The following is a 25,611-nucleotide window of genomic DNA, read 5'->3' as shown; positions in this document are numbered from 1 at the left end:
TCGGGAGTCCTCCTAAACTGTTAGGAAGAACACATGTATAGGCAAGCGCTACTCAGGCAGACATCTCAGAACAGCCTATTAAAGCTAAGATGTCTTAATTGAGAAGTACTGACTCAGGATATCCACTCAGAAAACCTACTCGAAGGCCTCCCCCTTTCACTGAGCAGCCAGAAAAGATCATACCAACTTAAGAAACGCCCCCTGTTAAAGGTCTCACTGGCGTAGCTACCTCTCTTCACTCGCAGCCAACAACCTTCTCGACCATCACTTATTTGCAGTGTGCCACAGGCTCATCAGTCTTTCCAGTTCAGGAAATTAACTACTTTCGAACTGAAGTCATGAGGAGTGATCCGAGTTTTTGACAACCCTGGGCCCTGACCTCTGACTTCCCCCTGAGACTAAACTGTTAACAGTGAAGCATCAACTGCCTGAATAAACCGGTGCTCCCTGCTCACCAGCACCCACCAAGGCTACAAATACCGGGGCCCAGGAACCCCTTGGCGTTCAAGCAGGTTATGTCCCAAGACCGTCAAGATCTCCCAATTCCCAAGGAGCATCTCCTGTGTGTCAGCACATGACACAGTTACATTTGCAGATCATCAAAGCTTCTCAGGGGTTTTTTGGACAGAGGAAAAGCCAAACTGAACAACAGGGCGGCAGGCCCCAGTCACTCACTGGATGTTTACTGTCAACACCAACTTCTTCGTAGCACTACCATCCCAAATCCTCCGTCACCAAACCCGCACACTTCTGCAGGCCGCACCTCCCGGGCACAGCTCGGCAGCAGTGATAAACTCGAAGGTCAGACCACTGTGATTTCCCCAGCAGACCAATACACCAGCTGGCTCACAGGGACAATTCAAAAGGAACATGAGCCACACGCAGGATTTTCCAGAGGTGTTTAACAGCCCAACCTTTACCCACAGCAGCAGTTTTGTTTGATATTTTGTAAATGAGGCCCTATGATAACCAGGAACAGCCCAAAGTTATGTTGGTTTTAAATAAAATCCTATGAGCAATAACAAGAGAGCACCAAAAACTCCAAGGTACAAAAACTTGAGGGACTTGTAAGCAGTTGAAGGCAGGTGGAGAAGCTGGCTAACCATAAAAGTATGAATCTCAGATTCCTACAACGCTGTGACTTTTGCTTACCAAGCTCCATGTGCTCATCACAGGAGTTGTACCCGGGGGAGGATGGCAAGTTCTCAGTACACTGCAGCAGCTCGAGTGAGTCACTCATTCCTGAAGGTCTCTTGTCCATCACCAGCAGGAGCTTCTGTACTGCATTAGGCATCGGATTTGTCTTCACTTCCCACACCATGTTATGGTGCTCCGACTTCAAATAACAACAACAAAGAAAAGAATGTCACATCATGTGATCTGGAGACTGTGGAAGTATAAAATCCATCAGAGAACCCTAATGTTGCATCTTTCGCGTAATCATAAACTACGCTCCATGTCCCCACTCACATCCCCCAGACCAGGCAGACTCCGGATTTCTTGGGCTATGACCATGTAGTCAGCACTACACTGCACCCAAACCCCAAAGGATTCACATTTGAATTTATAAAAGTCTTTTCTTTAAAAGACTAACAGCCCCGTTATACTTTTACTTCTTTAATCTAGTAATTCTGAGACCCAAATACAGAGACTGACAAAACCATTTCTTCAACTTATATCTTCAAATTTAAAAGAAAATGAAACTTTCCTCAATTAAAAAAGACTGAAAGAATATTCTATTTCTTTTTCATTTTCTGAAGATTCTACTTCAATTTCTCTATTTACCTACAGTGTTGTTTTCTCATCTCTGAAAGTAAACATGTTTGTTTAACACACTTAAAACTGCATTCTCTGAAGAACCCTGAAGAAACAATTTCTTAAAATGGTCATGGGTTATACTTCTCAAAAAAAATTAAAATACTATGGGTTTTTTTCTTTTAAATTTGTTTGTTTATTTTGAGAGAGCCAGAGAGGATGCAAGCAGGGGAGGGGCAGATGGGGGAGGGAGGAAGAATCCTAAGCAGGCTCCACGCAGTCAGTGCACAGAACCCAATGTGGAGCTTGAACTCATGAAACTGTGAGATCGTGACCTAAGCCGAAATCAAGAGCCAGACGCTTAACCAACTGGGCCACCCAGGCACCCCGAAATGCTGTTTTCTTCATGAAAACTAGATACTTAGTCATAATAAAGATACCTATCCTTCTGAATAGCATATTATTTCTAAAAAGATGAATAATAATCACGGGAAATTTAAATTTTTTTTTAATGTTTATTTCTAGGAAAGAGAGAGAGAGACAGCTTGAGCAGGGGAGGGTCAGAGAGAGGGAGACACAGACTCTGAAACAGGCTGCAGGCTCTGAGCTGGCAGTCAGCACAGATCCCGACGTGGGGTCGGGATCTCGCGAACCCACGAACCGCGAGATCATGACCTAAGCGAAAGTCGGACGCCTAACCGACTAAGCCACCCAGGCGTCCCAATGGGAAATTTAAACAGATAGTAAATCTGTCTTCATCTTAGGCCCACAAAGTTAGCATATGGAAGAAAACAACAAGCGTAATATACATAAATAATTTCTAGCAAAGTCTACCATCTAAATTTTGTCATAAAGTATGGTTATACCTTTTACACTCTGCCTCTGGACAGTGATCAAATTGGTTATTTAACAAGGGTGACAGCAACAGGAAGATTTCCTGATTGCTCAAGATTTACTCCAAATCTCATTTTTTTAAGAAGTTCTAATGTGCTAATATGAGATATACACCAAAAAAAATCTAACAGGACATAAGTTTTTCCTAAAAATAAGACAATAAAATATACTGCAATTTGAAGTCACTAGAAGTCTGGTACCCTAGCGTAGGCCGATCAAAAATGCAGTGAAAACATGTTAACTGCTTAGTATTTATACTAGAGCTTTCTAAGCCATGACATAATCACCATGAAACACTAGCAATACTGGCAAATTTTTTTCTACAAAGGCTTTTTCATAATCTTTTTATTATAACGTAAGTTTTCGTAACTATAAAATATATAGTCAATGGGGGGGTGAAAAAAGCATTTTTTTTAAAAAAAGGAAGTGACTTCTAATCCCACCAGCCAGATTTATATACTGCTAACATTTTTCATGCAGATACCTATCATCGTATATTTTATTTTCCTTCATACTGTGTATTATTTATAATTGACACCTTTCCCCTTAGTGTAAGTTCATAGCATTTTTCTGTCACTAATTTTTCTTACTACTTTAAACAGTTATATAATACACATCATAAGGATATACCAAAATTCCCTTATCCCTCCTACTGTTGAACATGCTGTTCCGTTTCTTCACTCGTAACAGTTTACATTCTTTAAAAAAAAAAAAAAAAAATCTGCCTATATCCGATTATTTTAGATTTCCAAAGACACATTAGTAGGTGAATGGCAATTAAACATCTTCAGGTTCCTGACACATGTAGCCAAACTTCCTGTTGCTGTACTTTATTTCTAACATTCTACTTCAGGTGCTTTCTGCCTGAACTCCTCAAAGATGACCCAGATCAGGGGCGCCTGGGTGGCTCAGTCGGTTGGGCAGCCGACTTCGGCTCAGGTCATGATCTCACGGTTCGTGGGTTTGAGCCCCGTGTCAGTCTCTGTGCTGACAGCTCAGAGCCTAGAGCCTGTTTCAGATTCTGTGTCTCCCTCTCTCTCTGACCCTCCCCTGCTCACACTATCTCTCTCTCAGAAAAAAAAAAAAAAAAAGATGACCCAGATCTGGGCACCCTTACTCAACACAAAGCTGTTCTACAGAGTAGTGAGGAGGGCACTGGGTTAGATGTAAGGAATCATGGGTTTCGATTCCAGCTTGAACTAAATACATGACCCGAGTGACTGAGCTTCTACTAGTTTGGGATCTTCATCTGTAAAACAGGACTAATGCTAGCTGCTTGGCTTTCCTGCTAGAGCGACTGTGAGGACGAGGTAAAACAAACTGAGTAGAAGAAATGTAAATGACTTGTTCACAAAATGTTTTATCCCTAGACTGACACAAGCACCACCACACATACTCTGGGCACTTACTGTTTAAACAGAACCATTACTGGGGCATCTGGGTGGCTCAGTTGGTTAATTAAGCATCTGACTTCGGCTCAGGTCATGATCTCAACGTTTGTGAGTGTGAGCCCTGCATTGGGCTCTGTGCTGACAGCTAGTTCAGAGCCTGGAGCTTGCTTTGGATTCTGTGTCTCCCTCTCTTTACCCCTCCCCCACTCGCACTCTGTCGGTCTCTCAAAAATAAACATTAAAAAGTTAAAAACAGGGGCGCCTGGGTGGCTTAGTCGGTTGAGCATCCGACTTTCGCTTAGGTCATGATCTCGCGGTTCGTGGGTTCGAGCCCCGCGTCGAGCTCTGTGCTGACTGCCAGCTCAGAGCCTGGAGCCTGTTTCGGTGTCTGTATATCCCTCTCTCTCTGACCCTCCCCTGCTCACGCTGTCTCTCTCTCTCTCTCTCCTAGAAATAAATATAAATATTAAAAGGAAAAAAAGTTAAAAACAAATAAAACAGTTACTGAAAACAGTCAATGACAGAGGAGACAGCTAGTTATTCAGCTTCGGTAATTTCCTCAAAAGGAAATATGATATTTCCATCCCAACACCATCTCAAAAATCAGGGATCATACCATTATTTCAGTTTATCTATCTAAAAGATGTCCAAGGCATGAGGCGCCTGGGTGGCTCAGTGGGTTGAGCATCTGACTTTAGCTCAGGTCGTGATCTCATGGTTCTTGAGTTCAAGCCCTGTGTCAGGCTCTGTGCTGACAGCTCAGAGCCTGGAGGCTGCTTTTCAGGTTCTGTGTCTCCCTCTCTCTCTACCCCTTCCCCGCTCACACTGTGTCTCTTTCTCTCAAAAATGAATAAACATCAAAAAAATTTTTTTTTATTTTTAAAAAGTAAAAAAATAAACTAAAAGATGTCCAAAGCATTTAGGAAATAAACACTTTTGCAGCTCAGTACAATCTATTATGTACTAATTAGTCACAGTCTTATTATATAGTTAACAGCAAAACTGCTGAAGTACAACAAATAATCTCCTACAAAATTAGTGGCTACACAAGAGATGCAGTTAGTAACACAATGTGATTTCTCAAGCATAACTGGCGAACTCATTATTCTGAACCTCCACTTCTCACTGCAAAAATCAAGCAGTCTTTAAGTTTGATCAGTGATTCGCAAGCATATGATTATGTGTCCTTTAAACAAAATGATGCCCAGGCCCCACCTCCAGAGATGATTTATGTGGTCTGGGGTAACCTTGTGGGCTGCTTTTTATTTGTTTGCTTTCCAAACAACACCAAGTGCATTATGAAAACCAGTGGTCTAAAAATGATTGCCAAGTTCCTTTTCACTTAAATAGACATATATATTCATTTACTTAATACACATTATGTACAAGGCACTTTACGGGTTGCAATGTTGGACCTCAATGATGAACAATTTATCTCGAATCTCAAGAAATCTGTGCTTTAGTGGAAAGAAATAAGCAAATGACCACAGTTCTAACAGCTGGGCTTGGCGATGAATGGGTAAAATGGAAGGAAGGAAAATCTTCCAATGAGAGAAACTTATATGAGTACACTTGCAGTGTGTTCAAAGTAATGGATGAAATCAAAACAACACAGAATCCAGGATCACCAGAAGATAGAATGGCCTTGTGTGTCTTGTAGTCATGGATACTAAAGCTACAAAGGTAGACTGTCAGAATCTTCAATCCTAACTTAGGAAAATTAGTTTCGAGGGTTTTTGTACACAAGAGTAAGGACTCTGAAATTAGGCTACCGGAGTTTATATATCAAATTTACTACTTACTGGCTATGTGTTCTGGGCAATCTATTTAAAATCTTTATGCCATAGGGGCGCCTGGGTGGCTTCGTCGGTTGAGCGTCCGACTTTCGCTTAGGTCATGATCTCGCGGTTTGTGGGTTCGAGCCCCGCGTCGGGCTCTGTGCTGACTGCCAGCTCAGAGCCTGCAGCCTATTTCAGAGTCTGTATCTCCCTCTCTCTCTGACCCTCCCCGGCTCACGCTGTCTCTCTCTCTCTCCTAGAAATAAATATTTTAAAAATAAAATAAAATAAAATCTTTATGCCATAGATATGGAAATGGAAAATAAAAATGGAAATAATAAAAACACCCACATACGTTATTATAAAAACTCAATGAGCTAACGGATGTAAAAAGCTTATAGAAGTTTGTAACACAAATCAAACCCTCAATGCAGAGTGGCTAGTATTATTATAAGTGATTATCAGACAGTGGGGAACCACTAAAGACTTTGAACAGAGGTCTGACATGATCAGAACTATAAATTGAGTCTTTAAAAAAAAATCATATTGGGGGCACCTGGGTGGCTCAGTCAATTGGTTAAGTATATGACACCCGGTTTCGGCTCATGCCATGATCTCACCGCTGCATGGGTTCGAGCCCTACGTCAACGCAGAGCCTGCTTGCGACTCTCTGTCTCCCTCTCTCTCTCTCTGCCTCTGCCATTTGCACTGTCTGTATCTCTCAAAAATACAAATTAAAAAAATTTTTAAATAAAAAAACAAATCATACTGAAAGGTGATACGTATATGCAGAAACATCCATAACAAACACGGAAGGGAAAATATATTAAAAACAGTGTACTCACATTCCCAATTTGTCTGTCAGCCACCTGTTCCCAGCTTCCTTTTAAAAGTTCTCAGAAAACTGGTAGTATCTATGCAGATTCCTTACTGAGTACTGCCTAAGACATGAGAGCAACTAGTCGTTCTGAGTTCTCTGAACAGTAAATACTAACAATTTTGACAGCAGACCTGAAGTCTTCTCATAGAAACTTTTCCAACTTCGCTAAGTGTACACAGCACAACTAAACCTATCTTAGGGTGACTTACACTCCTTATGAACACCTGCTGGGCTGTACTTCACATGCAGATGTGATCTGCAAGTCAGCCCCAGCTGCCATCTCCAACTTGAACATTTTCTCATTTTACCTCAGTCAGGAAGTTCAGAGGTCACACTACACGTGTACCCCCTCAGAGCCATGGCAAGCTTGTGCAACAGAGCTGCTCCCGGCCCCAGGGAGCGTGTGTCCGGTGCTCCCCTTCCCTCTGCGCAGCTTTCTGGCTTTCTCCTCCCCGGCTAGACTTTCTCCACGCCACCAGCGGGCCCTGCACGGTCTCCACTCACCTCGGGCAGTACTCGAACACCTCCTGCAACCTCTATCGTCTCTCCAGCCCCTAGTCCCCGCCCTCTACCACGATTCCCCTCACAACGTTCCTTACGGGAGCTGGGGAAGGACACTGCAATTTCACAACAGAGCTACTCATCAGTAACAAAAGGGACCGATTAACCACTGAATCGGAGTTCCATGTGTTTACACCTCTCCTGACTATCAAGTTCAGTCAACTGACTTCAGCTCAGGTCATTTCACGGTCCCTGAGTTCCAGCCCCACATCAGGCTGTATGCTGTGGGCACAGAGCCTGTTTCAGACCCTCTCTCTGCCCTTCCCTCTCCCTCCCCACCTCCCCCTCCCCCCAAAATGAACATTAAAAAAGAGAAAGTCTGGGCTTGAGATAATCGACGTGGTGCTCCTGCAAGCCTACTTACTGCACAGTAAATGGGGGCCCAGACCCAAGTCAACAAACTGAAGGCTCCCTCTTGCTTGCCATGCACCGTGGGGCAGGCCGCTTAGATGCGACCTCCCCGCCCCTGCACTCAGCTCACCGGGCTACTGGGAGACTTACACAACAGACGTGAAAACAGGCGCCCGGGTGTCTCAGTCGGTTAGACGTCGGACCCCAGGCTTCAGCGCAGATCATGACCTCACGGTTCACGGGCTAGGGCCCCACATCAGGCTCTGTGCTGACAGTGTGGCGCCTGCTTGGGACTCTCTCTCCCCTCCTCTCTCTGCCCCCTCTGCTGGTTGCACACATGCGTCCTCTCTCAAATAGTAATAATAATGATAAACTTTAAAAATAAAATACATGAAAACAAAATTCAAATCCCTATACAAATGTAAATTTTCATCTCAGACTTTTCTGCCAAACTATTTGGGGAAAGCAAGGCCCCATGATACAAAGAATCCCAGAAGACGCCATACTCAAAAATTCCCCCCCACATACATTACACCAATTAGATATTCATTTTGATAAACAAGCTCCTCTTTCAAATATCTCCTGGGAGAGCTAACCCTATTGTTCATTCATGCTTTTGCATACTGCTTTGGTGTTATAGGATTTGACATAGCTTGCCTTGTATTTGACTTAACTTGGCAACTAGACCAGAGATTCTCAAAAGGGAAAAGTAAAATTCTCCAGCAGCTGTGTTTTGAAATGCCATTTCTGAGATTACAAATTTTTACTGGGTGGGGATGGGAAGGCTGTACTGCTTTTGTTTTGTAACCTTCTGCAAATAAATATCCACAAAATCTTAGAAAAAGGACAGGTGGAAAGGACCAGAGGAATAGCTCAATCCCCGTGAATGGACAAGAAGGAAATTAGGTTTACAAATGCCAACCTACTATGTAGAGCATTTGACATACTTCCTCTAATTTCACAAACACTTCAAAACCGCTCTGTGAGCAAAGTTATTCTTACAGATGAGGAAAACAGCACTGACGACTGAATGCGACTTTCTTTTTGAAAAGAACTGAGAAAAGAGAAAAAAGGCACAGACCAAAAGAAATGAGACTCCTACTTTCAAACGCCTATTCTTCCCTGAGTCCTTACCTTTCCACCCTCAAGGATACCGTACGATGGATTTCTCTATGTCCTTCCCCAATCGGAAAGCTCAAACTGTTCCGCGGCCCAGGGAGAAGGGAAGGTCATGTGCAATTAATTCGGATCTCTAACTTGAAGACCTGAGGTATTTAAAGTGGGTTACAGCAGTTGCCCCTTATCCAAGGTTTCACTCGTGATTTGTTGCCCAAGGCCAATCGGGTCTGGAAGCAGACAATCCTCCTCCCGACCTACAGTCAGAAGGTCAGCAGCTGCCAAACGAAGTCACAAAGCCGAGGGCAGCACCTCACAGCATCTCACGTCATTACAAGAGTGCAGGACAGGAAGGTATTTTGAGAAAGACGACATTTACACAACTTTTATTACGGTGTACTATAATATTTGTTTTATTATCGGCTATTATCAACGCCCCAGTCATTTATAACCCTCACAAAAAACAGCATGCATAGGGTCCGGGGCGACCCGAGGCTCCAGGCATCCGCAGGGGGTCCCGGAACATACACCCCACAAGCACCGAGCCAAGCCGAGGAAAGGACACACACGACGCTCTAACACGTCCCTGTTCGCAAACTAAAACAAAAGGCAATAGCGAAAAAAAAAAAAAAAAAAAAAAAAAAAAAAAAAAAAAAAAAACGAGAAAAAAAAAAAAAAAAAAAAGACAACGTACTAGGAATGCATCGCAAATGTAGGTCATTATCAATAATTAAATAGCAGAAAAGTATTTACAAACGTTAAAATTGTTCTAATTCTTAAAAAGGCGACTTTAATTCCAAACCCCTGCTGGGGGTCACCCGCTCCGCTCGCTACTGGGACATAAACCTGCAACTCCGTCGGGACGCACGGCGAGGACTCGGCCCGGGGCGGCCGGGGCCGGGGCCGGGGCCGGGGCCGGAGCCGAGGGCCGCCCGGTGCGGAGGCTGCGGGGAAAGTCCGGAGGCGCGAGCTCCGCCCCGCCGAGCCCGCCCCCGCCCTCTTTCGCCATTCATCCCTCCCTCCCCTCCCCCCATCATGTGACCGCAGCCTGGACCCGGGCTTGTTTGTCCCCGGCTCGGCCGCACCGCGCAGGCGCCTCGGCGCCCATTCATTCGAAATGCGTAACAATGAGCCCCGGGGCCCGGCCGCTCCGCGAGCGCCCCAGCTCGGCCCGAGCCCCTCGCGGCCCCCGCGGAGGCGGCGCCGCACTGGGGCCCCCACCCCCCGGCCGGCCGCCCGCTCGGGGCCACCCCCGGGCCCTCCGCCCACACCCGCGGAGTTGGAGGCAAACTTTCCCCGGCAGCCCCGCGCCGCGTCGGCCCCTTCCCCCGCCCAGGCCCGCCCCGTCTCCGCGCCCCGCCGGGCCGCCCGCCGCGCGCCCCGGCCCCGCGCCGCGACCCCGCCGACCCCCCCCCCCGGCCCCCGCCCCCGAGACCCCGCGGGCCGCGCCGCCGCGAAGCCCGGGGAGCTCGCGGGGGCGCCGGGCCGGCGGCTCCGCCGCGGGCGGTTCCCGGCCGGCCAACTGCTTCCACGGCGGGGGCGGCGCTGCCGCGGGGGGGGGGCGCGGACCCGAGCGCGCCCGGCCGCGCGGTCCCCTCGGGATCCTGCCCCTCCCTTCCCCGCCCCCACCGCTTCCCGACCTGGAAGACAACAAACCCGCCGCGAAGTGCGGGCAGCCGCGGCGCGCGGCGCCCGGGCCGCGACAACACCGCCGGCGGCTCGTAGAGCCCCTCCCCGGCCGCCGCCGGTCTCCGCGGGGCGCCTTCCCGCTCCCGCCGCCGCGCTGACTCCTCCACCGAAACTTTCCTACTTACCAAACCCGTCGCCATTACCAAGTCTTTCAAGCTTCGTCTTCCCCCTCCCCTCAACCCCCCGGGGGCCGAGCCTTCGCCCTGCTCCTCCGCCCTCTTATTGGTCTACGGAACTGCCATTCGGCCGTTCCCCTTTCCCATTGGGTGATACTGTGGTCCGTCTCGGGAGGCGGGCTTGTGTTGACTTTTGTGTTGTGTTTACTGGAGAAGACGGTGTGTCAATCACTAGCGTGAGCGCTTCGGATTGGATACCTGCCGAGACTTCGGGGACCCAAGCCAAACTTTGCCTCCGAAGTGGATTGTGGGTTCGTAGTCTCCGCCTTGCCCTAGTCTTCTGGGGAACGGCCGACGAGAGCGACGTCGGACTACACATCCCAGAGGCGCGTGCGCAGCGCTGTCTTGATAGTAAACAAGAGTCATAGGGACACGTGTATCAGCTCGTTTGTTTTGGTGTCTGGGACAAAAGGGAGGGCGCGGAGGAAGGGAGTGTTTTAAAGCTTCGGCCCCTTCCCTTCCCCTGGGCCTCCCTCAGCGCTCGGTGAGCCCCGGGCTCGCGCGGCACCCGCTTCGGGCCGCAAACAGGCAGAGTCGCTCGCTGCCCGAAGTTTGGCAGGAGGCCAAGGTATTGTGTTAGCGCGAGGGGAAGGAGGTGACTGCATAGACGGAAGCAGCGCAGCCCCGCGCGGGGCCGGGCCGCCCACACCTCACGGCCGCGGCTCCGCGGGGAAGAGCTGGGGCCCCCGCGCCGCGCCCCGCTCCCGGCCACCGCGTCGGCAGGGCCCCCGGCCGCTCCGACGAGCCGCCCGCGCCGGGCGCCGGGCCGAGGGGAGCGCAGGCCCCGGGGGCGAGGCCGTCGGGGCGGACCCTTGCTCTCGCCTTAGAAACGGCGGGAACCCAGAGACGCGTCTTCCCTGTTGACCAGCTTGCGCGCGGGTTAAGGTAATGAGGCGTAACGTGTGGCCCAAACCGAATTTGTGAATCACCCACGGTTCCCTGGTAAGTTTTTGTTTCCCAGCGCTTTCCTCCGCACGGCTTCCCACCGGTCAGAGAAGAAGCCTTTGCCCCGTGTTGCCACTAGGAGCCCCTCCTGAAGGTACTAACACCGACTCACCGCGGAGGAGGCCTTCTCTGGCTCCGTCGTTCCCGCCCAGCCCGTGGAGTCTGTAATTGTTACCATCCAGTCGGAAGGCGTCGTTAGGGTCTTGTTTCTTTGGACTCGCGCTTAATCACTCAATCTATGCTTCAGGATTTATATCTTTAGATCACTGTATGTATGCTTAAAATTAAGAGGAAGACTTACATTAGTTAGAAATCTATTAAGTCAGACTACTTGAAAAGAACTCTTACTGTAACAGATTATTCCTTTAAATGGCCCCCTTCATTTCTTGAAGGTTTTTTTTTTTTTTAATTTTTTTAGTGTTTGTTTATTCTTAGAGACACAGAGTGCAAGTGGGGGAGGGGGAGAGAGGGAGACACAGAATCCAAAGCAGGCTTCGGGCTCTGAGCTCTTAGCACGGAACCCAACCCTCAGGCTCGAACGCACAAACCGGGAGATCATGGCCTGAGCCGAAGTCAGGCGTAACCGACTGAGCCACCCAAGCACCCTGCATTTCTTGAATTTTTAAATCTGCCCGAAAGCTACATAATGAATCAAGAAATCCCAAATATCTCGTATGTTGAAACAAGTTTTTGCAGTTCTTTTAGGGGTTCCCTGTTGGAAGCCTTGAAGTGAAATTATTTTAAAATAGTTCTCTCCACCCTATGATCAAAAATTTACCTTCTTGTATTCACAGATAGTAACTTTCTTCCCTAAAAATACTCAAGGGTCAACAGAACACCTAGGTTTTTCACTAAGGAGCAAGGACAAGATTTGACTGTATTACCTCCCAGAGAGTAACAGAGGCATCCAGGAAAGAACTGGACAATGACCCTGCCTTTTTGTTTTCTCCCTTTTTTTTTTTTTTTTTTTTTCCCTTGCAGTGGAGGGTTGCTACACCATTCCAGTGTTTCATTTTTTGGACAAAAAGAAAAATCGTGGAATTTACCTAATCAGTTAGAATTCAACTTTGAAGTATTTGTCTTACTTCCACCAGGAAACTGGCAATAGCTTTTCTTCTCCCAAAAACGAGCTCTGAAGAGCTTGAGCCGCTCCTTCCCCCCTATTCATTTCATCATCCATGAGGTCGGCTTTTAGTTGAACCTTACCTTACTTTAAAAGGTTTTCTATCTGATGGGACACCTGGCTGGCTCAGTTGGTTAAGTGGCTCAGTCGGTTAAGACTCTCGATTTCGGCTCAGGTCATGATCTTGCAGTTTGTGAGACTGAGTCTAGCCATCTTCAGTGCTGACAGCACAGAGCTTGCTTGGGATTCTCTCTGCTCCTCCCCTGCTCGTGCTTTCTGTATGTCTGTCCCCCCCCCCCCCCGTCAAAATAAATAAACTAAATAAATGATTTTCTATTTGAAAGTTCTTACTAAAAGCTTTACTGAAGATGTTTTTATTGGTGGACACTCTGATGGGAAGAATAATTTCAACTTCAGAATCACGATATTGTGCATTATTATGAACAGTTACCTTTTAATAGTCTTGTAAAGTTTTGTTTCCATTCACTCATTCAAAAATATTTAGTTCCTATTATTTGTTGACCACTTTGCCAATTGATGAGCCTACAAAGATATGGGATATTTTCACATACTTTCATTTTTGTCTAAGTCACTGGGGACTAAAATTCTGACATTTCAGTCACAACTGATTAAATATATTAGAATCTCTTCACCTTTGGGGCACCTGCAGGGCTCAGTCGGTTAAATGCCCAACTCGGGATCTCTCAGCCCAGGTATTGATCTCAGGGTCATGAGTTCAAGCCCAGTGATGGGCTCTCCAATGAGCCAGAAGCCTACTTAAAAAAAAAAATCTCTACACCTTTAAAGTGAACAATTAGTCCCGTCTTTTGACTTTCCTGGGAAGCAAATGACCATAGTAGTACCTCTTGTATATTTAAGACGAACATCATCATAAATTCTTTGTGACTAACAAAACCAGCCAACTCATAACACAGAACAAAGATCAAAGTAAAAAAAAAAAAAAAAACCCTAGTAAAATCTTGAAAATCTTTTTATGTAAATTCTACTCTTTCACTAAAACAGATACAATTAAAGAACACATAAACTATGCCAAACTATGTCAAGTTGTTTAAAATCAAAATGTCTTTTCAGCAGTTTGTAAAATACTTGTGTTTTCATAAAGAAACACGAAGTACTAACTTGTTAAAAAGATATATCTTTTTTTTTTTTTTACTACCTTTAACTAAAGGTAACTTTACTACCTAAAGCAGTAGTATTATAAAGTATTAGTACTACTTTACTACCTAATTTTAGGGGTAGAATTAAACAACATATTTGCCTCAATTCCACTACATTTGGCACACCAATGACTACTTTGCTGACCTAAGAAAGAAAAAGTTCAAGCACATGGCATTGCTTACATATTGAGAATAATGCTGTTCAAATTGTTAAAATGGAAATGAAATCACCCAAATCAAGTACAGATCTTCCTTAGCATACAATGGGGTTATGTCCAAAAAACCCATCATAAATTGAAAATATGGTCAAGTCAAAAATGCATTTCACACACCTAACCTACAGAATGTCACAGCTAAGCAGAGCCTGCCTACCTTGCACGTGTTCAGAACACTTACGTTAATTGACAGGTGGGCAAGATCACCTCCCATAAAGGCTATTTTATAATCAAGTGTTGACTGTCTCATGCGTTTTATGGAACACTGTCCTAAAAGTGAAAAATAGAATGGCTGTTTGCGTGTGGGTTGTGGAGCCTCATAACCAGATGGGTGACTGGGAGCTGCGGCTGGCTGCCTTGTCCAGCGTCACGAGAGAGGGTCATCCTGCACGCTGCTAGCCCGAGAAAAGATCAGAATCCAAAGTACAGTCTCTACTGAATACACATTGCTTTTGCACCATCATGGAGTCAAAAAATTGTGAGTCAAACCATCCTAAGCTAGGGACCATCTGTCCAAAATCTAGGAAATGGAACACATGTATGATCTAAAATAGTGCCCTCAATTTTCAGATAGTCTCTCTTGGTAGATTGCCTAAACTCTTACAAATAGCCTTGCATATCTACTATACTTTAAAATAAGTTAATTTTAGGGGTGCCTCGGTAGCCCAGTCGGTTGGGCATCTGACTCTTGATTTCGGCTCAGGTCATGATCCCAGGGGCATGGGATCAAGTTCCATGGTGGGCTCTATGCTGAGCCTGGAGTCTGCTTAAGAGTCTCTCGCCCTCCTCTACTGCTTGCACCTTATTTTTCTCAAAAAAAGAAAAAAATCATAATTCCAAGTACTCAGGTACACTAAATTTGTAAGGAAATGCCTGGAACTACTGAGTGCCACTTTAGAAAGGAGTAGTGTCTGTTGTGCTTGTGATTCTTGATCACGATTCAACTACAAGGTTAAATTATACTCAGATGACCGTAAATAGCAAGACCGTTCTTCAGTGGCTGATAAGTGAGTGTCTTAACACTCTCCCCTTGAGGAGTAAGAACCAAGGAGTAAAGGAGGAATAAAAAGTGACTTTTGGCCGGGGTCGGGGGTTGGTGGGGAGAGGGCAGCGTGGCTCGGTCGGTAGAGCATGTGATTCTTGATCCCGGAGTTCTGTGTTTAAGCCCCACACTGGGTGTAGAGATTACTTAAAATCTTTTTTTAAAAAGTGATGGTTGGGTTTCTAGGCTGGGTGGGACTTGTGGGTGAGCATCGGCAGTATGCTGATGCTCCTGCGGCGCTGGGGAACGCTCGAAAGAGTGGATCTGGGGACTGGAAGGAGACAAGGATGGCTTCGCTTTAGATAATGAGCTGCTGTGCAGGCAAGAAATTCAGGTAAAGCGGCTGAACCTATGTGGAATTTAGGAGATCCAAGTCAAGAAAAGTAAATTTGGGTGTCTTCAGGACACCGGAGACTACACTTTGTGGCATCAGTGGCCCTCAGAAAGTTCTCGTTAAGTTGTCCAATTTGGTTTTATTGAAAATGTGAACATTTAGAGAAGGGAACAAAAATTCTGACTTACTCCTACTTCCTATTTATACAATTTAGAAGCAGAAATATGAGGGTTTTTGTCTTCCGAATGACTTCTTAACGTCTTTGAGATCATTCCTGTTACCTGAACTGATTAACACAAACTCCCATGTATTTTCTCCTCACGTCTGCTTGTTATTGTAGGCCCTCATCTATGTATTTTCCTTTCGTTGCCTGTCGTAAGAACCTCATTTTTTAAAAATTTTTTTTAATGTTTTATTTCTAGGAGAGAGAGAGAGAGAGAGAGACAGCGTGAGCAGGGGAGGGTCAGAGAGAGAGGGAGTCACAGACTGAAACAGGCTCCAGGCTCTGAGCCGGCAGTCAGCACAGAGCCCGACGCGGGGCTCGAACCCACGAACCGCGAGATCATGACCTGAGCGAAAGTCGGACGCTTAACCGACTAAGCCATCCAGGCGCCCCAAGAACCTCATTTTAGAGGCAAGCCTGATAAGAAGCAATTAAAACCACAGCTCTATCACATTGCCACGCTTCGTATTTTTGCTTCCCTTTGTCACCCCTCAACACGTACATCACCTCCTCCTCTGCCCACCCTCGCCACCATCGCATATGCTTCTTGCTGTCTGAGCTCTCAGTCAATAGACGCCTGCTGAACCAGGGAACGAGTGGATGGAAACAAGCAGCACAGATCTGACTAGTGTAGCATATTGTGTGAGGCCGTAGGCCCTGCATGGTTTTGAGCACTGGCTGAACAAGCTTCTGTGTGCCTTCTGTGTCCCTGCTCTACACATGCATCACTATCATAGGAGGGCAGCTCTCATGCTCTTACAAGACAAGTGCTATTCCCACTCATTTCGTCTCCCTCCCGGTGCCAGTCACCTAGGCAAACAAGATCTGTCTAAACCACTTCCGTTGCTTCAAGTTATGCAGCCTATCACAACACGCTGTAGTAGTAAACATGTGGAGGCTACTTAAGTGCAGTTGACTTAAGGCGCAATTATAAAAAAGGATTTGCCAAAGAGGTCTCTGTAGTGAGCTTCTCTTCTAAAATAATTGGCTTTAAAACGTGTCATTTGTGGGGCGCCTGGGTGACTCAGTTGGTTGGGCGTCTGACTTCGGCTCAGGGCATGATCTCAGTCTGTGGGTTCGAGCCCCGCGTCGGGTTCTGTGCTGACAGCTCAGAGCCTGGAGCCTGCTTTGGATTCTGTGTCTCCCTTTCTCTGCCCCTCCCCACTCATGCTCTCTCTCAAAAATAAACATTAAAAAAAAATCATTTGTATACATTTCAAGAAGAGTCATCCTCGAAAGGAAAGGCCTAACGGAGACCATGGCGTCCTGGGGACACAGTTTCTTCTCTTGATCCTCAGCGGGATGTAGGTGGGTTTCCAATGAGGACAAAGATGGCAAATGAGCGATCAGAGAAGCAACTTCATCCAAGATTTTTGACCATAGTTACTGCTCATGAACTCGAGGGTTCCACTTGAACTTTTGTTTTTGGATGTTAAACAGAAAACACTTCAGAGTTTCACTTCTAGGTTATTGCTTTTGTCATCTGAGTGCATTTCCAGCTCGCGCTTAAAACTTTCACTGGCCCCTGGGCGGGGGGCGGGGGGGGGACAAAACTCATTTTGTTTTTGCAGTTAAGAGTAAAAATTCACTTACTGTAACAACTCAGTTCTAATGAATACTAACACAACATTTCACGGATACACATTTTGCAGTATGTCTTTGCGGGTTGGGGTGGGGGGCCTGATGGCAGTGCTCAGGCTGTGGTGGTTAAGCCAAAAGCCTGGAGAAGCCACCTACCTTGTAAGTGTCCTTTCATCTTGATGGTGTAGACAGTTCCTTTGACAGCATACATCATCACGTCTTCCCAAATGTAAATGTTACGCGCATCTTCAGATTTCCTAGCAATGTTACATTTTATATTTACAGCATAAAAAAGGAACAGAAAGACCCAGATCTGTTGGTCTAATAAAGTTTTCCTCTTAAGCACCTTACTATCCCTGCCCTGCAAATATGATGCAACTTTCTCCATAGACTCAACATGGGAAAGCCTAGGAGACCGAGAGGTGTCTGCTGCCTCAGTTCTGCCATGGACTCACCACATAACTGATGTGGGCAAAGTCACGGACTCTCCTCACTTACACAGACTGAACTGAGCCAAGCTCCCATAGTTGTTGCTCGGCACTCAAGACCTCTGCAGACACCTGATATACTTTACTGTTTGTTTCCATACCTCGTTACACTTTTAAGGTTGTTTTTTAAGTTCCTGTTAAGACTAACAACCATATAGTTTCTGTTGCCCAACCTGTTTTGCTGCCTTTAAAAATATCCTGGAACAGGCGAGGTTGCCTCCTATTCCAATTTGCTTGCGTCAGAACTCTTTCTGATATTCGACATCAGGCTGAATAAGAATATAAGAAGAATAAGAATATAAGAATACTTCATATTCTCTTAATTTCAGAAGCCAGCATTCTTTATTACTCTGTTTCTCCCTCATGTGTTAAAGAATTCCATTTCTTCCTTAGGTACTAACATTTTATTTAGATATTAGAATTCCTTCTTCAGTCATTTAACAAAGCAGGATGTATTACTTGCCCTCCTGGGCTTACACACGTAACTTGCTTTAAGTGCCAAGGAGATACAACACTTCTTGGAGCTCGTGGGTGGCTAAGTACGTTAAGTGTCCAACTTCGGCTCAGGTCATGACCTCACAGCTGGTGAGTTCGAGCCCCGTGTCAGGCTCTGTGCTGACAGCTCAGAGCCTGGAGCTGCTTCAGATTCAGTGTCTCCCTCTCTCTTGCCCCTCCCCCACTCATGCATGCTCTTTCTCTCAAAAATAAAAAAACATTAAAAAAATTTTTTTAAATAAATGTAACATTTCTTGAGAAAATCAGGAAAACTAGATCAGTATCTCCAAGATGCTTTAGAAAGGAAAGGGACTCAGCACTTAATCTTACATATTTCAAGAAAGTCCAGTCCTTACTTTGTGTCCTGTGCCTCACACATTTCTACACACCTTAAATGGTCTGCTCATTTCGAACAGCAAGCCAAATACGTTCGCCCAACGTGTGTCACAGGTGGTGTTCGTGAAAATATATGCTCCAAGCCCCAGTTCATCCTGACATGCAGAACACACACACACACGATGAAATAAACAGGGAGGGGGCGCCTGGGGGGCTCAGTCAGTTAAGCCTCAGTTAAGCGTCCGACTTCAGCTCCGGTCAAGATCTCACAGTTCGTGGGTTCGAGCCCCACGTCGGGCTCTGTGCTGACGGCTGGCTCAGAGCCTGGAGCCTGCTTCAGAGTCTGTGTCTCCCTCTCTCTCTCTGACCCTCCCCTGCTCACGCTGTCTCTCTCTCTCTCAAAGTTAATAAAATATTTAAAACAAAACCAAACAAACCAACAGGGAGAAGCACTTGTGTTAACAGAATGTTCTTCCAGAGTAATTCTAAGCTGCACATACTGGATCCTTGAATGAATTCCTCAACAGAGAATTCCAAATAGTAAAGAATCTTGGCTGGTGACTGAATAAGGACATCCACATCCACACGTCAAACTTGTGGTATTTTAATTAGATACTTTAACAGGTAAATTCCCTAGTTAGCCAGGCTCATTTGGTTGACCAAAATGGCCCAATGAGTCTCCAGCAGACCATAATTGTTTATAAAGTCTGTGACTGGCAGTTAAAATTTGTGAAACAGCCTGCTGCCGCAAAGAGCCGTGCTTCCCGGCTGCGCTGTTGCCGGGGCTGGTTTTCCCACTGGCCACACCCCAGTCACGCTTCCACACGGCAGCCTGCACGGCGGAGCGGCCGGTGAGGAACTAGCAGCAAAGCAACCAAACAACAAAGAAAAAAACTTCATTAAAAACCTTTTATTATAAAAGTGTGCTTTATTATAAGGTAAATTTAAATATAACCAACAATACTGAAAATAATGTAACTGGCATTTACAGCCCTGGTCAGAATTCTTTATTCAACAGGCATCTGTTTGCTATTCCATGAACAGTTAACGATCAGCTTGTGCAACAAGGTATCTGAAAACGTGGGTGAAGAATACAGAAGGGTGAGCCGGGGCTTCGGGCGGGTTCTTTGCATTTCTTTGTCTAACAGACATGGCTTTTAAAATAAAAACTGAAATAGGAAACAAGTCATCTTCGTGTAGTAAGCGCTCTTCCTACAAGAAGGTTTGCAGATTGTTCAACAGTATCTAAAACGGGGCTGAAGTTATAGTTCACACACTCTTTACAGGTACATGATCCGATGAACAGATTGTAGCCACGTTTTCATTATAGAAGACCATTGACATTCTACAGTAACACCACACTGTAACAGCCACAGAATACTTTCACCCAGGTACACAGTTCTTTAAAACCTATTTCCCAATATGAAATTGCTCATTGAAAAGTGAACAACTGGTTAGAATTAACCCCTCCAGACACTGTGGTCACATGGGCCTAGAAATCATGTTAAGATCAAAACTGCTTTGGTTGAATGGGATTTAACTCATCCTAGATAGCAGAATAATGAGCGTATCAACTATCAATGAAAACCTATTCAATTCGAGTTCACCCTGCACATTTGAGTCTACATTCATGCAAATGGCAAGGTCTAGCGGTACATCTGGACTGGGCAGCAGCTCCTTTTATCTTCAGATAGGGTTTTGCTTATAAAAATTTATTTCTACAACCTTAAAGGAAACCCATGGGAACAGACGTCTGCAAAGGACTGTATTATGCATGCCTAGTGAAGAACAGAGAAATATCTTGGGGGCATGTTGATAAGGACTCCAAAATATTTTTGGTATAGGAGGGTTTTTTTTTTCTTAGCATATGTAGTATCTTCAGCTTCTAGAAGACAAGTTTAAATAGCATTAACAAAACCTATTTGTGACATTACATGTCAAACTCAAAGAGAACCACGAAATGGAAAAAAAGGAAGTAGATATATGCTTTATGAGGAAACTGCTAACGATCTCTGCTCCCTACTGTCACAGTGACTACACTGCCCATCCTTAAACCACTAGAACATGTAGGTTTACTGACATTTGGCCAAAGAAGTCAAAATGTACTTTATTGCAAGAATACAAAAGGTTTTAGAATTGCATATGATGTTTTATGCCATTTTGCCATAGTCCAAGGCCAGCACATAACTTATCAAGCCAGAAAAACTTGAAAACAAAAATGATGAAAACTGTACTTACTATATATATAGTGAGTCGTAAAAAGAATACGATGCCATGCTGTAGAGCATGGTTCACTGCCAAGTTCCCTTTCACATGGGCACAGTCACTAACACAGCAATCCAAGGAAGTCCAGGTGAACACGTGCTGCCCATGCTAACACCCTTCCATTGTCTTCCTGCACACAGATACTTTCAATATATTACACTCGTGAATAAACCTCTCACTGAGATCGTAATTTTGTGGAGTACAAAGTCACTTCATCGGTATGTCGATATTGTTTTGATCTACTCTTTAGAAAGTGATGTTAAAGCCTACTGAGTATTAAATCACTACTCCGCTTACTGATACATTGTAAATGTAAAAAAAGGAAAAAACCTGAAATCACAGAAAATGCTTGGCACCTACACAAACACACCCTCAGTGGACTGAGCACTACTGTGTAATTCTGTCACTACAGGTCTTGCTCCGTACTCTTGCTTCATGCAGTGGGCTCAACAATATCCATGTTAGTTCCAAACAGGGCAACTAATTGTTCTTCGTAGGTGGCAATGTTCCTTTTCATAATTTCCATGCAAGGTCCCAAAAGCCTTTCAAATGCTTGCACATCCATGGCTAAGAGGAGGAGAGAAGAAGAGAAAAAGAAATGTAACATTCTTTGCAAATCTGAAAAATTGCGAAGTCATTTAGGATACCCATTCTGCATGGGTCAGGAATACAATGGTTACTTTTATCTATTTATTTTTTTAATGTTTAATTATTTTTGAGAGGAGAGAGATGTAGATGGAGTATGAGGGAGGAGGGGCAGAGAGAGAGGGAGATACAGACTCTGAAACAGGCTCCAGGCTCTGAGCTGTCAGCACAGAGCCCGACGCGGGGCTGGAACCCACGAACTGTGAGGTCATGACCCGAACCAAAGTCAGACACTTAACCGACTGAGCCACCCAGGCGCCCCTGCAATGGTATTTTTAGATAAATATCAAATATAAGGGCACAAGGATAAAAATGTTCCACTTCAAAAAATAAACAGCCACCGCTCCCTTGACAATGGGATTTTGCAGTGCTAGGCTGGTGGGAGGCTCCTGGTCTCAGCTGAGAAAAAAACACAAAGCCTGGAAATTCTAAAAAAATAGGGTTTTTTAAAAGAAGTTTATTTATTTTTGAGAGCGAGAGCGAGCGAGCAAGGGGCAGAGAGAGAGTGGGAGACAGAGAATTCTGTCAGCGCAGAGCCCCACGTGGGGCTCGAACTCATGAACTGTGAGATCCTGACCTGACTCGAAATTAAGAGTCCAACACTCAACTAACTGGACCACCCAGGTGCCCCTAAAAAATAGTTCTGATGTCACCAACTCAGTAATACAAACTCTTCAAAGTTGGCAAGGGATTTGTTTTCTCTACTGTGTTTCCTTCTCAGGGTTTACAACGCTGTGCTGTAAAGACCCAGTGTCACCGTGCGCAATGTGTGCTCACACCAGTGCCTAGACTGTTCAAACCAGTGGCCAGAATGCTTCTCCCCACCTGTAAGGATGTGCTGTGTGTCACTTTCCTGGTCTCTCTCCTGCGTTTTTAAAAACTCAATTTACAATATACACATGGGAACTGTGATCACACTCTCTACCGCAGAAATACAAACTTTTTAAAAAAAACTTTTTTTTTTGCCTTTCAAATTTGCAAAGGTACAGAGGACTCTGCTCACAAGAGTGGGGGGACTGGACACTTGCACTGTGGGCAGCATGCACATCAGCACAGGTCCAGCGGGGGGCAGTATACACCGACCTCCTTAAAGCACACGCCTACTCGGAGGACCATTTCTAAGGAAAAATTCTGTAAATGGAAAAGTAGTCTGTGGACACAGACACAAACACTGCTCCCCTCCCCCCCAAAACTATGGAGCCAAAACCCCCAAAATATTCACCAGTGGGGACTAACTCATCATGTAGATGTTTACCTAGTAGGATGTTACAATTTGATAAAATGAGAAATAAAATGAGTAAGGGCCTACGCTACAGAAAATGAAACAGTGCTTTACAACACTTCAAACACAGAAAACCCGTGCAAATACAGATGAGAAGGACTTATCACAGGATGTGGAAATCACTGCAGGCGGGGGGGGGGGGCGGGTGGTATGGGTCTTTCCCAGCTTTTCCGTATTTCTCAAATTTTCTTTAATGTGAACAAATTTGTTGTAAGAAAAAATTAATGGGATTTCACTCACTTCACTTCACCTTTACTCTTTCTCACTATTATCTACACTCAGGAAAATTACCTGTCGGTTTCTCACGACCTCCTTCTTCATCTGAGTATAACACTTGATTAATATACTTACTTAAAGCCCTTTAAAAAGGAACTCCTCTAGGAGGTTAGTTCCGAAGGGACCCTTAGATCTTAACAATACTGAAACTGGGGCACTGGGTGGCTCAGCTGGTCACGCAGGTCATGAACTCGTGGTCTGCGAGTTCAAGCCCCACGTTGGGCTCTGTGCTGACAGCTCAGAACCTGGAGATTATTTTGGATTCTGTCTCTCTCCCTCCCTCTCTCCCTCTCTCTCTCTCCTTCTGCCCCCCCCCCACATACTCTGTCTCTCTCAAAAATAAACAAACATAAAAAAAGAACACTGAAGCCAAGTGTTTTCTACTGAACCGTGGATAAGAACACAGAGTGGCTAATCACTGTTGAATCAATTTTTCGTAAAATGTCATCTACATGGACTCCTCCTGAGTTCCATTTTTTACTATTAAAGTAAGTTCTTTCTCACATATGTATCTCAGATATAGATAGATGCCTTCCATTTGACAATGGCATTTCTGCTGCAGGGAATTAAACAGTTGAACAATAAAGAAAATTCTACTGCATGCTAACAAACCTGAAACTGTGATTTCTGGGACCAGATGAGGAAGTATTCCCAAAGAGTGGACAGCTTTGCCCAGAGACCTTAACGTACACTATAAAAAATACTTTTCTGGCTTTTTTGTGAGGAACACAGCCTTTATTTGAAAAACTAGACATAAAACTCCATACTCAGAATTCTTTACTAAAACAAGATGCCATTTCACACCTATACAAAAGAAGAAAATAGGTATGTGAAAATTTTTAAAGAAAAAACTAAGGGCAGGGTACCTGGGTGGCTCAGCAGTTAAGCATCTGATTCTTGACTTAAGCTCAGGAAATGATCTCAGTTTGTAAGATCGAGCCCCACATCAGGCTCTGAGCTGACGGCGTGGAACCTGCTTGGGATTCTCTCTCTCCCTCCTCCCACCTCAAGGGTGCGTGCTCTCTCTCTCTCTCAAAACATTTTTTAAAGAAGAATGTTTTAGGGGTGCCTTGGTAGCTCAGTCGGTTAAGTGCCAAACTTAAGTTCAGGTCATGCTCTCATGGTTCATGGGTTCAAGCCCCTGCGTTGGGCTCTGTGCTGACAACTCAGAGCCTGGAACCTGCTTTAGATTCTGTGTCTTCCCCTGTCTCTACCCCACCCCCCCACTCATACTCTGTCTCTCTCTCTGAAATAAACGTTAAAAATTTTTAAAAATATTTTAATAAAAAAAAAACTAAGGGCCTCCCACAAACTGATTTCCATAATGCAATGAATCCTTACCTTGTTCTCTTTAGTGGGGACCCTGAAACGTGTGAACCCAGTAAGGTCACCGGTACAGTAACATGAATACATAAAATGCAGACCTAACGATTCCCACCCAGAGGAGCACGTCCAGCGCTGTGGCTCCTACCTAAACATTTGACAGTCCCGATGGCGTGCGCGGAAGCTGCTCGGGGTTTGTTAGTGACGAGAGCAAGTTCTCCAAAGTACTGTCCCCGAGAACACCGAGCGATCTCTACTGCGCCATTCTCCTCCACCTCGGATTTGCCCTGACAAGGGAAGTAAGAGCGTGTGCTTTAACTCAGCTTATGAAAACCGAGCTACCCTTAGTCTAAAGCATCAGAAAGGAAACCCACGGCGTTCCTCACTGACATGGACGCTTGCTTGGGACTGGCCAATGCTTACCTTCCTTTTCATGGTGATTTTCACTTCACCGGATTCTACAATGAAAAAAGAATCTGCCAAATCTCCCTGTATGAAGGAAACAAGAATAGAGAGTGAAAATGCAAATTCGGGTGACAGCAACCCCCTTGCCCCTCGAGCCCCGAAATGTACAGATGATTCTGCCAGACAAGGGAAGCCCCCATAGGAACAAGCTCTCTCTCCGTCTAAATTGAGAGTCTGTGCTAGACAATCACAGAGTAATGAGCTCATTTGTAAAATTATTTGAAATAATAAACTCCCTACGACAGCATTTTTTGCTAAAATTAGCCCAAAAAAAGGCAAATGCAGAGATAAGAATTCGGCCCCAACTCCAGCCTGGACGACCATGTCCACAGTCAGAAAAGGCAGCACTGGGGGGCGCCTGGGTGGCTCAGTCAGTTAAGCATGTGTCCAACTCCTGGTTTGGGCTCAGGTCATCATCTCAGGGTGTGTGGGATTGAGTCTCATGTGGGGCTCTGCGCTGACCATGTGGATCCCGCTTGAGATTCTCTCCTTCCCTCGATGGCCCTCCCCAACTATCTCAAAATAAATAAATAAACATTAAAAAGAAAAAACAGAGGTGGCAGCATCATTTCCCAGCTGCACCTCCCCTCTGCCGGCCCTTCCTGCCTCCTGCGTCACCCCTGACAGCAAGCAGCAGCACCCGCGGCCCAAACCGGAGAAACTCTCCGCAAAGAGAAGGCAACTGGCCTCATCAGGAAGCAATCCACGTGGGCCCTGACGTCTTCCACACCACCTCGGGGGCTTCACAAAGGCTTCTGAAAGTGTTGCCATTTCTAACTACACACCTGCTTTTTCATGCTTTTG

The 25,611-nt window shown here is 45.4% G+C and overlaps 2 protein-coding genes across 2 annotated transcripts in view; both read right to left on the bottom strand.

Moving 5' to 3' along the window:
- Nucleotides 1–10,948, bottom strand: part of HBP1 (HMG-box transcription factor 1) — a 30,717-nt gene extending 19,769 nt beyond the window's left edge. The window contains exons 1-2 of the mRNA XM_039247216.1: nucleotides 10,541–10,948; nucleotides 1,153–1,336 (exon numbers count right to left, since the gene is read on the bottom strand). Coding sequence (XP_039103147.1) covers nucleotides 1,153–1,336; nucleotides 10,541–10,555 — 199 coding nt within the window. The 5' untranslated portion in view covers nucleotides 10,556–10,948. The remainder of the gene's footprint in view (nucleotides 1–1,152; nucleotides 1,337–10,540) is intronic.
- An 8,511-nt stretch (nucleotides 10,949–19,459) lies between these two features.
- Nucleotides 19,460–25,611, bottom strand: part of PRKAR2B (protein kinase cAMP-dependent type II regulatory subunit beta) — an 87,453-nt gene continuing 81,301 nt past the window's right edge. Inside the window, exons 9-11 of the mRNA XM_039247195.1 lie at nucleotides 24,766–24,831; nucleotides 24,491–24,629; nucleotides 19,460–21,383 (exon numbers count right to left, since the gene is read on the bottom strand). Of these exons, the coding sequence (XP_039103126.1) occupies nucleotides 21,250–21,383; nucleotides 24,491–24,629; nucleotides 24,766–24,831 (339 nt within the window). The 3' untranslated portion in view covers nucleotides 19,460–21,249. The remainder of the gene's footprint in view (nucleotides 21,384–24,490; nucleotides 24,630–24,765; nucleotides 24,832–25,611) is intronic.

Source organism: Hyaena hyaena, unplaced genomic scaffold (assembly GCF_003009895.1).
Source record: "Hyaena hyaena isolate Hyena2069 unplaced genomic scaffold, ASM300989v1 scaffold_294, whole genome shotgun sequence".
In the NCBI taxonomy this organism is placed as follows: domain Eukaryota; kingdom Metazoa; phylum Chordata; class Mammalia; order Carnivora; family Hyaenidae; genus Hyaena; species Hyaena hyaena.
The sequence above is the reverse complement of the archived record's forward strand: the minus strand, read 5'-3'. Positions and strand labels throughout refer to the sequence as shown.